At 41.7% G+C, this 16,648-nt stretch overlaps 1 protein-coding gene across 5 annotated transcripts in view; it reads right to left on the bottom strand.

Annotated features, from left to right (window-relative positions):
- TANC2 (tetratricopeptide repeat, ankyrin repeat and coiled-coil containing 2) overlaps nucleotides 1-16,648 on the bottom strand; it is a 315,530-nt gene that overhangs the window by 192,583 nt on the left and 106,299 nt on the right. For all 5 annotated transcript variants that reach the window (XM_060202531.1, XM_060202528.1, XM_060202527.1 and 2 more), the window contains one exon: nucleotides 485-667. In XM_060202531.1, coding sequence (XP_060058514.1) covers nucleotides 485-593 — 109 coding nt within the window. In that variant the 5' untranslated portion in view covers nucleotides 594-667. The remainder of the gene's footprint in view (nucleotides 1-484; nucleotides 668-16,648) is intronic.

The raw sequence follows: 16,648 nt of genomic DNA, 5'->3' as shown, positions 1-16,648 counted from the left end.
CCTAAGAAGTCGTAGGAATGTGCTGTGGGGGGGAGAACAGCTAAGTCAGCTTTAAAGAACACACATGAAATGTCTAACTCAAGAAGTCAAATGAAAAATCATTTATGTACCTTTGATGAATATCAAGCTTTTAACCCAATTATTTCAATGTTTCAGTTAATAATCTGACATGAAAAAGCTGATAAATGAAGTCAGACAACAGCACATTCTGGCAAAACTAGAAATTCCCTGAGATCCTAGAAAGAAAAACAACCATGTCTACAGCAGATGGATCCTGTAGAAAATAAATACATCAATATGTCAAACAGAGTACGCTTCTAATTCCTAAGTGAAAATCAGCAGAAGCTCCACTTTCCAAGTCTGTGACAGAGGACAGCCCCAGAGGCAAGCCCGAAAGAGTCACACAAACACAGCTGGCATGACCTGACCTACAGGTCTGCCAGTTAGTTTCCTGTTCAAGAAACTCAATTCAGAAGGTCCTTACCAGTGAGCTTCTTCACAGGCTGGAGCCGCACACTGATAGACTGATGTGTGAGTAAGGGGGAGGACGGGAGAGAGCGAGACATGCCCTCCATGATCCGAATATGCTGCATGCCTTCACTCGCTGCGAGTGGGGGCACCGCACAGTCTGGCTCAAAAGCACAGTCGCTTTCTGTGGAGATGCCACCTGTCAGAAGAGAACAAAAGGACTAGTCAGGGAAGGTCTTTCCTTTTCTACTAAATCTATCTTCTGTAACAACTCAGAGCAGGGCACGCTGACAGCGGTTTTCACAATCTAATGGGTACCTCGGCCCAGGTCTGGCACTGAAAACTGAACATAGTGAAAAGCAGGGATTGATCCTTACGAGGCCCTGACTGTACCCTAGTACAATGCAGTAAGTGTTACAATTAGAGCAATGGTCTTTGATAACTTTGCCCTCAACAAGCATGAAAGAAGATTATTCATTTGCTTGACAATTCAACATGTATAATTGCTAATGGGATCATAGTGCTTATTTCTTACTCAGTCTATCCGAGAAAGTATATAAAAATATGCATGACCTATGAATATACTCTGCCTTTGAAAAAAGAAGACATTGTTTTTTACTGTTTCCTTTTATCTACACATTACTGACTCTCACGTCTGGTAATGGCAAAAGCCAGCTTTCTCCTAAGAAAAACTCAAGTTTGTGTATATATTGTATGTACTACAGTAACATATACTGAACCAGCCTTACATTCCTGGGTTAAATCCACTTGGTCAAGATGAACTTTTTTTTTTTTTTGCCTCCAGGGTTATTGCTGGTGCTTGGTGCCTGCACTACGAATCCTCTGTTCCTGGACACCCCCCCCCCCCGTTTTTGTTGCCCTTGTTGTTGCTATTGTTACTGTTGTTGGACAGGACAGAGAAAAATTGAGAGAGGAAGGGAGACAGAGAGGGGAAAAGAAAGACAGACACCTGCAGACCTGCTTCACTGCCCATGAAGCGACTCCCCTGAAGGTGGGGAGCCGGGGGCTTGAACCAGGATCCTTACGCGGTCTGTGCACTTTGCACCACAAGCACTTAACCTGCGCCTGGCCCCCATGAACAATCTTTTTAATATACTGCTGTATCTTGTTGGCTGGAATTTTGTTCAATATTTTAGCTTCTATGTTCATCAAAACTATTGGTCTATAATTTTCTTTTTTGTTGTGTCCCTGTCTGCTTTTGGTATCATGGTGATGTTGGCTTCATAGAAGGTGGAAGGGAGTATTCCTGTGTCTGAAGACAGGTTCTTTTGGAACCTGAAGGTTTTGTAGAATTTATTTGTGAGTCGGGCTGTAGCGCAGGGGTTAAGCACAGGTGGCGCAAAGCACAAGGACCGGCATAAGGATCCCGGTTCGAACCCCGGCTCCCCACCTGCAGGGGAGTCGCTTCACAGGTGGTGAAGCAGGTCTGCAGGTGTCTGTCTTTCTCTCCTTCTCTCTGTCTTCCCCTCCTCTCTCCATTTCTCTCTGTCCTATCCAACAACGACAACAACAATAATAACTACAAAAATAAAACAACAAGGGCAACAAAAGGGAATAAATAAATAAAGTAAATATTTTTTTTAAAAAAGAATTTATTTATAAGGCTATCTTATCCTGAACTTTTACTGTAGGGAAGGTTCTTAATAACTATTTTGATTTCTTTGGCTTTGATAGGTCCATTTAAGCTTTGCAGTGTTCCTGATTCAGTTTTGGAAGGGTATATGTTTCTAAGAATTCTTTCATTCTTTCCAGGTTCTCTAACTTGGTGGCATATAGTTGTTTGTAGAAGCTTCACATGGTATTTTGGATTTCTGTGGTGTCTGTTGTGATGTGATATCTCCCCTATCATTTACAATTCTATTTATTTGAGGGTTTGTTGTTGTTGTTGTTGTTTAGTGAGTCTGCCACTTGAGGAAGGTTGGTACTGAAATGAGAGTAGCCTAGAATGTTCCAGCTATGACCATGGACTATGAGCTCAGACTGACAGGGATGCAGAGATTACACAGGCTCCTGTGCTAAATATGAATAGACATGGGTCCTAGGTCAGATTTATAGGGTTTATAGTTAAGTGGTACTTATACACTTTTCCCTTATTTGCCCAGATCCAACTCTGACACCATCTCTCCAGACAATACCTTTAGCCCACCTGCATGTTAGCTGTCAGGCGCAGGCAAAAATTAGTAAAGTCACAGGCCCCTTGGGATAGGCCTAAAATAGACTTCCTAACTTCTTCTAACGTGAAGGCCCCAAATTTCATCTGCTCTATTCTTATCTTTGGGTTCCTGTTTTTTAAACAAATTGTTCTATTTTATATCTTAATGTTTTTCAGCCACCAAGTTACAGATGCTACTATGATGCCAACCTGACTTCCCTGGGTAGACAGTCTCACCATTGAGTCCTGGAACCTTACCGCCCCAGAGCCCTACCCCACTAGGGAAAGACAGAAACAGGCTGGAAGTATGGATCGACCTTTCAATAGCCATGTCTAGTGGAGAAGCAATTATGCAAGCCAGAACTCCCACCTTCTGCACCCCCAAAAGATCTTTGGTCCATACTCCCAGAAGGATAAAGAATAGGGAGGTTTTTAATGGAGGGGACAGAATGTGGAACTCTGGTGGTGGGAACTGTAACCCTCTTATCCCACAATCTTATCGATCATTATTAAATCACTAAAAAAAAAAAAAATCTTCTAATGAAATAAATATAATTTTAAAAACTTTAAATGTTCATAACAGCATGATTCATGGTAGCCCAAAAATAGAAGTAACTTTTGTTAGTAACTGGTAAATGGATAAAGTATAGTATGGTCTATATAATAGAATATTACTCATAATACAAAGAATGAGGGTCTGATTCATGTTACAGCACTGACACACCTAAAAACATCATGCTGAAGAAATGTGTTTGACTTCATTTAAATTTCAGAGACGACAATATTGTACACAAACTAAAAGTCACTGAAATTTTACTTAGAAAGCGCCTCTGATGACAATAAAGTATTGTGCAGTATTCCCTCCACAAGCATATCTACTCAAGCTAAAGGCCTAACAGTCTCTGCGATTTCAGTCCCATGCCATCTTTTTGCAATAAACGCATCAGCAGCTGGGCAGATGATCAGTGTGAAACCTGGCGAGCTGGCATTTCTCCTACTGCTACGGTAGCACAGATCCCCGCTATCTTTTTCCAAGATTCTGTTGGTGGAAACCTAGGGTTTGCTTATCATTCTCGGACTCCAGATATTTGATCAGGATAGGGCTTTGCATCTCCCTTCTCACTCATCTCTGGTTACTTTCTTTTATAATACTGACGAATGATTCTCTTCCATCTGGTCTCCTCTTTACCCCTGAACTGTGACCAAGTGCATTACTACACCACAAAGACCTGTAACCCAAGCCTTTTCTCCTTCAGAACAGACACTAGCCTTGGTTTTTGAGAATATACCTACGATGATCTCTTTGGAATGACATTATTTTACAAGTTTCTAAACAAAGAGGCGGGCTATTAGATGCTATTAGTACAATTTCCCATGAAACCCTTCCTTGTCAGCATTCAAATTTTAAAGCAATGCAGTTAGAGAGTGTATTTAGTTTAGTGGCACATCTTCCACTTGAAATGTTCCAATGCTAAAACTTAGCTGACAACTTTAGAATCTAATAGTATTCCTTAAGGAACAACACTTTAATTAGTCCAGTCTGGTTGCCCTAGTTTACTTTTCTGCTTAAAAATATTTTCCTCCACCATCTCTGTCCTCTAAATTGTGCTTGAACTCAATTGTTGCTACAGGCAAAGACAAAATACAGTTAAAGTCAAACGCTAGTAGAATCTGACAGTGTTGGTCCGTTTTTGTGTAAGCAGCAAGCCTAAATTTTCAGCAGGGGCCAAGATTGACGTTTCTGACTAGGAGTCTGTAGACTGACTGTGGAGTCTGATGTAGGCTGAGCTAGACAGTTCTGAACTGCTCCAATGTGCCTGAGATTAGGTCTAGTCACTTAAGACTCTGTAAGTCTGTAGGACTTGCCTTCCCACAGTAGGTTAAAGGTCTTTAGGAGGTCAGTTCAAATCAGAGAAGTGTACTTAAGACCTTTACTGAGTAACATTCCACTTGCCCAAACAAGTCAGAGAGCCAAGAAAGATATCAACGGAGTCAGGAAAATGTATTTGGCCCACTACAGAATTGAATGCAAAGCTGCACAGCAAAAAGAATAAACACACAATTGAATAACAGGAAGGAAGCAAAGAGCTGGGAATTCGATTTATCAAAGACATAACATTTAATGGTATTGTAAATTATCCAATCTTCATTTACAATGTTTCACTTCCCCTTTTTAAAAAAATTCTTTTATTTATTATCAGATAGAGACAGGGAAATTGAGAGGGAGGGAGGAGAGGGAGAGAGATACCTGTAGCATGCTTCCCTACTCATAAAGTTTTCCCTTTGCAGGTGGGGACCAGGGGCTTGAACCTGAGTCCTTGCGCACTGTAATGTGCGCTTAACCAGGTGCGCCACTGCCTAGACCCTGACTTTCCTACTACTTGTCTTGTTCCATCAACCAAATAAAAGTCATTACAGTCAAATGAGGACTGAGTATAATAATCATTTTATGGACAATTCAACTATGTTAGATAGCTGGTGATAAAATATTCAAAAGTCAACCAAGAAAACACAGAAATATTAAGTCTGTGGACAGTGAAATGATAAAGTAAAACAAAACATAGCATAATACTAAACTAACCTCTAAACTCAAAGCACTTTTATGTATTTTTAGAAACTAAGAGTTTTGGCCTAAATTATTCTCAAGGTTTTTTGTTTGTTTTTAATTGCCACCAGATTATTGCTGGGACACTACAAATCCACTGTTCCCAGGGGCCATTTTTTTTCCTCTTTGTTTTTTCCTAATTGTTTTATCAGATAGGACAGAGAGACAATGAGAGTGGGGTGGAAGATGGAGAGGTGAAGAGAAAGAGAGACACCTACAGATCTGCTTCACCACTGGTGAAGAGCCCCCCCCTTCAGGTGGGCAGCCAGGGTTCAAACCTGGGTCCCTGCACTTGGTAATATGTGTGCTTAAATGCAGGTGCATCATACACCTCCCCCCGCCCCAATGTTCTTTTAATTCAGATTTTATATCCATCTGTTACTATCAAAAATTACAAGAGTTACAATCTCGCATGTTTATACCTTAGGCAAGAAGCAAGCCAAATCCTAACTAGCACAGGATTATTTAGTCAGAGAGCATGACTATCTGCACAGATAACTGTAAAGAATCAACAAAGCCAACAAAAAAACAAAAACAAAAAAACGACAAGAACAAGTGAGCTGAAGCTAACTCAAAGGTCACAAAGTTAGTATGTGTAAGACTCAAGTCTTCTGTATATTTTCAACTAGCTGGAATTATGAATTCAAAAGCAGGTGAGATACAGGTTAAAAACCCATCAACCCAGAATTTGTAAACGATGAAATAACACTTGGGAAATGAAGGAGAAAGAAAGATCTCCTCAAACAATAACCTGTTGTCAGTAGATCTGTCATGTAAAAAAGGTGTTAAAGAAGCTCGTTCGAAGCTAGAATAATACATAGGTTAGAAACTCCACCTGCCAGGTTAGGTTAGAGTGACTGAGGGTAGTGAGATAGGAGGTAGGTGAGGAGGGTATCTAGGTCTAAGTGGAAACTTTGATTAAGTACTTCATGGCATCTTTTTTAGTCTTTCTACCTACTTGCTGCAATCACTGAGTCTCTGTAAACTTTGCACACTTTTACTTTAAGGTGTATATTTCCCTAACTTATGGATACATGTGCACATGCGCCCTGTCCCGTGGGCCCTGGTCTGTATCCAGGTTCTGTAACTCTGCCAGGAAGTGTGCCACCCGAAATGGAACTCAAGAGTCCTATAAGCTGTAAACTAGGACTTCCTAGCTCCTCCCAGCATGTCTCACCTGCTATCCTCTTACCTTTCGGTTCTTAATAACTAAACAATTTGTTCTGCTTTATATCTTAATGCTTTTTCAGTCACCAAGTTGCAGATGTCACCATAACACCATCCTGACCTCCCTGGACAGATAACCTTGCCAATATGTCCTGGAACCCCACCTCCCCAGAGCCCTGCCCCACTAGGGAAAGATAGAAACAGGCTGGGGGTGTGGATCCAGCTGCCAACACTCATGTCCACTGGAGAAGCAATTACAGAAGCCAGACTCCCACCTGCTGTTCCCCATAAAGACCCTGGATCCATGCTCCCAGAGGGCTAAAGAATAGGGAAGCTTCTAACGGAGGGGAGGGGATATGGAACTCTGGTGGTTGGAACGGTATGGAATTTTACCCCTCTTATACCATATCATTATTAAATCACTAACAAATAAAAAAAGAAACTCTACATAAAGGAGATACATGAACAACTAAAAAGTAGAAGTAGGAGATCCAAAAGGCCAACAGACACATGAAAAATTGCTCCTAATAGCTGACTGTCAGAGAAATGCTAAAGACAAGAATAAGACACCACTTCACTCCTCTGAGAATGTCACTCATCAATCAGCAATGTCAGTAACAGCAAATGGGAGTGGTGGACTCATAATACTGGCAGAAACCCCCAGCAATAACCCTGGTGATAATAAAAACTAAAACAGAGAAAGATAATCTGAATTTCATTCACAGTAGACTTCAGAGAAAGAAAAGTTATCAGGTATAAAGAAGGACAAGACATAATAATAAAGAATCTTGTTAGTCATTATTAAACCACTAGTAAAAAAAATAAAAAAGTACAATGCTTTGTGCATATGTACCTAACAAAAGATCATCACTGAATGTGAAGCAAAAATTGATAGAAGTGTAAAAAGATGAGATGGATACAATGGCTACAGTGGGAGAGTTGAATCCCATCCCTTGAGAAGTGAGCATTTCTAGCAAGACAAACTGAGTGAAGACATAACTGAGCCCAGTGCACCAGCAGTCCAGCAAGTGTAGCCACCATCTGAAAGCCACTCACCTCAGCCCAGCAGAGCACACATTCCATTCAAAATCTCATGAAACACCCACAAGTATACTGCACTCCTGGCCATAAAACAGTTTAACAAACTTAAAACGAACAATCACAGTATTTACAGACAGAATGGAATGAAATGTAAAGCTAGCTAGGAAAATCCTAAAATTGGACATCAGACCACACATGTTTATTTGTTTTAAAGATTTACTTGCTTACTCACAAGAGAGAACCAGACATTCACTCTGGCACATGTGATGTTAGGACTTCATGCCACTTTACCCAAGGTACTTCCTCCCTAAGCCACACGCTTTCAAATACCACATGGACTCAATCAACAAAGAAATTAAAAAAAGGTCTGAAGGAAATGAAAGTATAATTTATCAAAATCTGAGGACTACATTGAAAGTAGAGGTCAGTGGGAAACTTAGGTAGCATAGAGAACATGTTCTAGTGTGCACTAGAAAAGTCGATCTAGCAATCAATCATCTAGCCTCCGACCTTAGGAAATGAGAAAAATAGCAAATTAAAATCCAGAGAATGTAGGAGGAAAAGGTAAAACTTCAGCAGAAATCAACAAAATGAAAACAGGAAATCAATAGAGAAAAATGAACGAACCAAAAGGCTGGTTCTTAAAAAGAGCAGTAATATTTTCTTTGCTAGATGGAGAGTAAAGACAAACTAACATCAGAATCGGGGGGAGGGGTGTTTCTGTGGACCCCATAACATTAAAAGGACAACAGGAAGTCTTCTGAACAATTCTAGTAAGCTGGACACAATGGCCATGAAAGGCACAGTCTGCCAAAGCATCTAGAGAAAGAGATGATCTCTAACAAGGCTCAAGGAGGAAAGTCAGTTGGCGGCTGTGCTGGAACTCCCAAAGCCCTGAAGCAGAGCAGCAGGCCTAGACTAGTGAGTTCTCACAGACACCTGCCCTCAGGACGCAGAAACAGGACCCTGCATTACCAAAGCAGAGCAGCAGGCCTAGACTACTGAGTTCTCACAGACACCTGCCCTCAGGACGCAGAAACAGGACCCTGCACTACCAAAGCAGAGCAGCAGGCCTAGACTACTGAGTTCTCACAGACACCTGCCCTCAGGACGCAGAAACAGGACCCTGCATTACCAAAGCAGAGCAGCAGGCCTAGACTAGTGAGTTCTCACAGACACCTGCCCTCAGGACGCAGAAACAGGACCCTGCATTACCAAAGCAGAGCAGCAGGCCTAGACTACTGAGTTCTCACAGACACCTGCCCTCAGGACGCAGAAACAGGACCCTGCATTACCAAAGCAGAGCAGCAGGCCTAGACTAGTGAGTTCTCACAGACACCTGCCCTCAGGATGCAGAAACAGGATCCTGCATTACCCTAACACCAAGAACTATATAGCTGTAGTTGAGAAATACAGAACATTCTCATGAATATAGATGCAAAACCCTCAATAAACATTAACAACAGCAATGATGGAATCATATGCCTGAATTTCGTGTATGCTTCCTACATGTCATTATAGTAGTTTCAAGATACAAGATTACTACATAAAAGTGAACAACTGCCTTCCGGAGCATATCAACAATGAAGAAGTGGATTTTGAAGTAAATTAATAATTTCATTGACATTAACTCTCCCAAAATGTAATCCTTAGGTATACTTTCAAGATCAACATGATGAAAACCACAGAACTCTGCTGAAAGAAATCAAAGAATATATACACACAGATGGTGAGATGTTTCAGGTTCATAGAATATATGCTTCTTTCTTTTAATTATTTATTTATTCTCTTTTGTTGCCCTTGTTGTTATATTGTTGTAGTTATTGTTGTTGTTATGTTGTTGGATAGGACAGAGAGAAATGGAGAGAGGAGGGGAAGACAGAGAGGGGGAGAGGAAGATAGACACCTGCAGACCTGCCTCACCGCCTGTGAAGTGACTCCCCTGCAGGTGGGGAGCTGGGGGCTTGAACTGGGATCCTTAAGCCGGTCCTTGCGCTTTGCTCCACATGCGCTTAACTCACTGCGCTACCGCCCGAATCCCAGAATATATGCTTCTTTTCTCTAAATCAGAATATGCAATATCTCATGAAGAACTGTCTACAGTCATCTCACTTAAAACAAAAGTCTTATTTCCTGCCAGATCAGGAAGACAAGCTGCAGGCCACTCTGAGGTCATCCTAGAGGACAATGGTGAAGGGGAGCCCTCCCAGCAGCAGAAGTTACACAGGGTAACCAGCTGCTTGGTTCACCTAAAGAGAATGGGGAGGTAGAGTAATACGTAGACATGAATCTCCACAGAGGAAGTGTGTATTTCCCAAGGTCACTGCTGTCTCAGGCCTACAATCTCACATCTCCCCAAAATACGTCGGCATATTTCACCACCAAGGACAATGAGTCCCCAGCAGTCTATCAAAAGGAGAGATCTTTGCTTACACCTGAGTAGTGTCCCATAGTGCACATATATCATAGCTCCTTTTTTATGAATTAGGTTGAACCTTTTTTATTTTTATGTATTTGTTCTGGATAGAGACAGAGAGAAACTGAGAGAGAAGGGGGACATAGAAAGGGATGGAGGGAGGGAGGGAGGGAGAGGAAGAGAGACATACTGAGAGACAGCCCTGCAGCACCATTTCACTGCTCACACAGCGTGCCCCCTGCAGGTGGTGATCGGGGACCCCTGGGGACTAACTACAATGTGTGCTTTCAAGCAGGTGAGCCACTACCCAGCCCCAGTATCAAGGCCTCTTTATCCAACATGTGCTGCTGCTTGGCACTTGGACTGTTTTCCAGTCTTGGCTACTGCATCAAGAGCTATGGCGAACATAGGTGTTCGTGCATCTCTTCAGGTCAGTGTTCTGTGCACTTGGGATAGATAACCAGCAGAGGAGTTGCTGGACACGTTTTGGGCAGAACTCATGGGCATAACGAAGGAGGTAAACTGGAAGAGAAGGGCGAATATTCAATGTTCTCACCCACGGGTGAGACTTAAGGAGCAAGGGCAGTAAAGGAAATCATAAGGTGAAACTTGGACTGGGTGTGGTGCACTGTATCAAAGCAAAGGGCTCTGGGGAAGGTGATGGGACAGGATAAAGAGGCTCTGCTGTCCATTGGTGTATCTTCTTTTGGGCTGCGTTTACTCAGCTCTTCTTCCTGGTGCATGGTGGTGGTGAAGGGCCTCGTGTGGAGGAGAGAGTATCTTGCAGACACCTATTGTTGGGAGATGAGAGGTTGGACGTATGTGTCAACGACTATGCTGTAAACCATTAGTGTTGGATAGTATGCCAGCTCCCCCTGGCTTCTGCTTAACCATATGCCTATATAGGGATAGATTTAATCCCATTCAAAGCTTTGGTCTATTTACATAAATCACTTTTACATTTACATAAAGCACCACACTCCCTCCAGGGCATTGGTGGTTCAGTGATAGGATTCTCGCCTGCTCCGCCCCCTCCTTGTCACACTCTGATTTTCACCAGTCACTTTTTGCTCCACCCTCTCTATATCACATCCTGTTTCCACCCTACTTGGAGAGTATAAAAACAGCTGCTCTTCTGATTAAAGACACTTGGAAATTGCTTTCTGGCTCCAAGAGTTCCAGAGTGTATCTCCTGGGAAGTTAGTGCGGCACGAGCTCCTGATCCCTCTCCCATGCAGCAGCCTAGATCGGCTCCAGTTGAGTTCTCTCCAACCCAGAGAGCACTAGCTCGGCAAGAAGTACCCTCAGGCTATCCCAGCACATTAGCTCTTCCTCCCTCAATAAAATGGGAACATCAACAGCAAAACTCTGAGGACTTCCCATCCTCTTTTCCATGGGGCTCCATCAGTGCACATTCCCAGCGGCCGGGAACAGGCCTCACCAGCACTTGCTGTTTCTGTAATGTTGTACGATATCATTCTTACAGGTGTGAGGAGCTTTTCATTGTCTTGGTTTGCATTTCTCTGCTAAGTGGCACTGAGCATGTTTCCATATGCCTGATGTTCACCAGTGTATCTTCCTTGGTGAAGTGTTTATCCAGGTCTTCTTGCTAATTTTGGGTGAGATTTTTTTTCACTGATCAACTTTTATGAATTCTTTATGTATCTTGATTATTGGTCCTCTGTCTGATACATGGTATGAAAATATCTCCTCCCATTCAGAAGGCTTTTTATGTTGGTGATGGTTTCTTTCATTGTGAAAAAGCTTTTAAGTCTGACTTGATTACATTTGTGAGTTGTTGGTTTTGTTTTCCTTTTCACTGGACTCTAAATTTCTGGAGGCATCTCTGAAGCTATATCTCACAGTGTTCCATGAATGTTCTCTCCTGTGTGTCTGAGGGCTTCAGATGTAATACCCAAGTCTTTACCCACTTCCTGCTGACTTCTGTGCATAGTAAAATAGAGCAGTTTCCTCCGCTCTTCTGCCCAACATTCCCAATACCGCCGTTGACAAGACTTTTCTTTTCTCTGTTTTTGTCTTTGCCAGGGCTTCACTGGTCTGGGCCAACTTTTTAAAATAGAAAGAGGAAGACAAAGAGCAGAGAAACCAAGTGCTAGTACTTCCACCAGAGTTGTGGTGTGTGCTCTCAGTATGTATTCGTAAGCTATCTCATTGGCTTTTCTTGTTCCATTTTTATACTCGTGGCTCATTTATCATTGTATGTCCATATGTGTGAGGGCTTATTTCTGGGATTCCAATTCTATTCCACTGACCTACAAAGGTTTTGTTCTGTACTAATTCATAGTAGTGTTTAATGGATTGGCAAGTTATTCATGGTATTAAAATGAATGACTAAAAAAATGAGAACAAAGCAATCTGGGAACAAGGTATATGGATGGATCTCCTTGAAAGGGCGCAGGACACAAAGCAAGTTATGTTCCCTGTGATGCCTTACCAAACAGCAAACTTTGTAGAGAAGGTGCTTAATCACCAACTAAACAAGATAACCTAATGAGGAAGTCAGCATTTCCATTTAGTTAGCCTGCCAAGGCATTCTCAGTTGACTCATCAACAAAGAGGTCATGGCAGCAGGGAAGGAGTTCCTACGTGGGCTAGAAAACACAAACTTGCACTCAACAAGACCAGTTTGATTTTACCTTCCAATAGCTGACAAGCATGAACTGAGGAAGTAGCAGGTTCCCCTTACCCCCATCTAGTCCAGCATTCACAGGATGGCACTACTCATTCCTCTTTTGCTGAACTCTGAGGACTTCCCTTTCCTTCTTAACAAATCAACTACGAATTTAGAATCAATACTGTGAAGACTTTCAGGTTGTCTTAGTCTGCCCCCTTGTGGGAAACAGCTCTTTAATCCCTTACTAGGAATAAAATTTACAATGTCCAGCCTGCCCCTCAAACAAAACAAACAAGCAAACAAAAGCACTTGACAGTAATTTTTTATTAATATTTATTTCCTTTTGTTGCCCTTGCTGTTTTATTGTTATAGTTATTATTGTTGTTGTTACTGATGTCCTTGTTGTTGGACAGGACAGAGAGAAATGGAGAGAGGAGGGGAACAGAGAAGTAGAGAGAAAGACAGATACCTGCAGACCTGCTTCACCACCTGTGAAGCAACTCCCCTGCAGGTGGATAGCCAGGGGCTCGAACTGGGATCCTTGAGCCAGACCCTGTGCTTTGCGCCACCTGCGCTTAACCCGCTGTGCTACTTACTGCCCAACTCCCACTTGACAGTAAGTTTTATCCCAGGTATTACTAACAGGAAATCCTTTCTTACCCAATTCCTTAAGACCCTAACTAAAATTACAGTTTTTCAAAGAAATTTACATGTTTTAACAGTGGAGCCAAGATGGCGACTTGGTAGCAGCTGCTGGTGTGAGCTCTAACAACAACTTCTGGAAAGGGTAGGATTCTGGCCTTCAGTAGGTCGGGGAACAAGGCATTCTAAGTGTGACACCAAGGAGGTGACTATAGTGCAATTTGGGTTAGAAAATAGAGAAAAAAGAAAGGAAATTTTTGATTATTTCTGAACCCCCCCCATAACCAGACCCCAGGAGTGGGGAGCCACTGCTAGCAGGCTCCCTGCTGACCTTTTTTCTTTACCAAGATTCCTGGCTCACCATGGGTGTCATTCCAATCTTGTTCCTTTCTGAATCCCTTGGCTCTTTTTTTTTTTTTTTTTTTTTTTGCGTAAGTGACTTAGGCCCAATTGGAGTGACAAATATCTGACCAAGCAAAGCCTCAACCCACCTGGGAAGACTGCCGGAAAGTTTTTTTTTTTTTTTTTTTCTTTTTACAATCGGTTGTCACAGCTCAGGGTGCCTGAGCTAAACAGGAGCCGTCCAAGCTGCAGACCCACTATTAAGGCTTTTTACTCTGTTTTATTTTATTATTACTATTATATATACATGTGTCCCTTTGCCCTCCTTCCCTCAGGTTGACCAAAATTAACTCTTAGTGTATTTTCCAATGCTAGGCGATTGGGTGTCTTATCCATTGTGACAGGAACTTGTTTCACTCTTCCTACCTCCTCTATCCACTATCCCCCTTCTCCCTCCTCCTAGCTAATTAAAAATAAATAAATAAATAAATAAATAAATAAAATAAAACTCTCCTTTCACTGCTCCTTTATTTTACTGTTTTTTTTTCTTTTCTCTTTTTTTCCCCTTTTCCCCTGTCTTCCTTTCCTCCATTTCTGCTTTCTGAATTCACTGATACTCGTTTGTGAATTATTTGGGGGAAGAAATATGACTCAGAGTGGACTCTCTTTGTGTGTGTCTCTGCTCTACTTCCCTTTCTCCTCTTGCTACCCCTAGAATTTACAGTGGACAGCAGATTTGCATAATTGTCTATTCTTGCTATCCCTTTTTTTCTTACTTTCTTTTTCATTTGGATTTGGTTGCTATTTTTCTTGGACTGCAGACATTGTTGGGCTAACTGGTATTGGTTAAACTGCTTCAATCCTTGCTTCAGTTACTATTATAATTTCCAAGGGTGGTGATTGCATTTGTCATAAAGGTATTTAGTATAGCGTGGCTTGTACTCAAAACACAACAACTGAGGAACAACAGAACATAAAAATAAAAAACACATTAATAAAAAAAATGGTTAAACCAAGAGCAAATAAAACTGCTACTACAATGAATGAAGATAAGAGCCCAGAAGAAATTACAAATCAGCCAGAAGTACCCATAGATAAAAAAAAAGTATGCAAGCAATAATAAACTTATTAATCACAGAAATGAAAACAACTTTGGAGGAAAGGGCTAGCAGTATTAGGGAAACAACAGATGAGACCTCAAGGAAAATACTAACTACCTCGAGGTAATTAGAGAACTGAAATAGCTGAACTGAAGAAAGAAGCTGAGGGAAGGGAAAGCAAACTAATAGAAGCAGAAAACAGAATTAGCCAGACAGAGGATGAGCTAGAGAAAACTAAGAAAGAGGTAAAAGAGCTCAAAAAGAGATTGAGAGACACTGAAAACAACAACAGAGACATATGGAATTATCTCAAAAGAAGTAACATTCATATAATTGGCCTGCCACAGGAAGAAAGAGAGGAAGGGGAAGTAAACATTCTAGAGGAAACTATAGAAGAAAAATTCCCAGACCTGAACAAAAGAAAGGACATTGATTCAAGAGGCCCAGAGAGTTCCTAACAGAATCAATGCAGACCTGAAGACACCGAGATACATCATAGTCACAGTGAGAAGAAGTAAGGATAAAGAAAGGATCCTAAAGGCTGCAAGAGTGAAACAAAAAGTCACATACAAGGGAAAACCCATAAGATTATCAGCAGACTTCTCCACTCAAACTCTAATAGCCAGAAGAAAATGGCAAGATATCTATCGAGCCCTGAATGAAAAAGGGTTTCAACCAAGGATAATATATCCTGCTAAATCTTCATTAAAACTAGATGGAGGGATCAAAACCTTCTTAGACAGACAACAGTTAAAGGAGGTAACCATCACCAAGCCTGCCCTGAAAGAGGTTCTAAAAGACCTCTTATAAACAAGAACATCACTATAATACCTGCAATATATCAGAGCAAATAAAAAATTGTTGAATAATGGCACTACAATACATTAAATCCATAATATCAGCCATTCTCATTTCTGACACAATAGACTTTAAATTAAATAAAGTAATAAAAGATAGGCAAGGCCATTACATAATGATTAGAGCATCAATCAACCAAGAAGACTTAGCAATTATTAACAACTACGTACCCAATGAGGGACCATTTAAATACATCAAGCACCTACTCAAAGAACTTTAAAAATATATAATAGGGGTCGGGCAGTGGCGCAGTGGGTTAAGCGCATGTGGCGCAAAGCACAAGGACCGGTGTAAGGATTGCGGTTCGAGCCCCCGGCTCCCCACCTGCAGGAGAGTCACTTCACAGGCGGTGAAACAGGTCTGCAGGTGTCTATCTTTCTCTTCCCCTCTCTATATTCCCCTCCTCTCTGCATTTCTCTCTGTCCTATCCAACAATGAACAACATCAACAATGGCAATAATAATAACCACAACGAGGCTACAACAACAAGGGCAACAAAAGGGGGGAAAATATGGCCTCCAGGAGTGGTGGATTCATGGTGCAGGCACCGAGTCCAGCAATAACCCTGGAGGAAAAAAAAAATACATCAATAGTTGTTGTTTTTGCCAGGCTATGTTGTTTTCGCCGGGCTGGCTTCACGGGCGGGTAACAGACGACCAGGAACTCATGGTTGAGCTGTAGGCAGTATCTCTTTATTCATGCAGGACACAGCACAATCTAAGCCAAGTTAAGCTAAACTAACTAAAGTACCGTAAAACTCACAATGCTGTCTTTATATATACTTGCCAAGTAGGGTGGAAACAGGATGTGACATAGAGAGGGTGGAGAGAAAAGTGACTGGTGAAAATCAGTGTGAGACAAAGAGAGGGGGAGGAGCAAAAACATATCATGAACCAGTGAGGTTTGAACCAATGCCCTGTAGTGGTTATGTAAATAGAATACAGTGGTTATGTAAATAGAATACAGTGTTAAGCAGGGGTTATTAAACCAATGAAACAGAAGGGGTCTCATGCATACCAACAATTCCCCCTTTCTTTTTAACTAATGGCCATAGTATTAGGAGTGTGGGGTGAACAGAAACCTATATCATACAGGCGTTTTCAAAAGAACTGGCATAAGACATGGAAAACAAAATAGGCGAGCAGCAATAACCAGTGTGATGCCAAGGGGAACGTTTCTTGACTCACAGGGCAAGGCCTAG

This window comes from Erinaceus europaeus, chromosome 12, assembly GCF_950295315.1.
Source record: "Erinaceus europaeus chromosome 12, mEriEur2.1, whole genome shotgun sequence".
NCBI classification, from domain to species: Eukaryota; Metazoa; Chordata; class Mammalia; order Eulipotyphla; family Erinaceidae; genus Erinaceus; species Erinaceus europaeus.
This window is presented reverse-complemented; position numbering and strand designations above follow the sequence as displayed.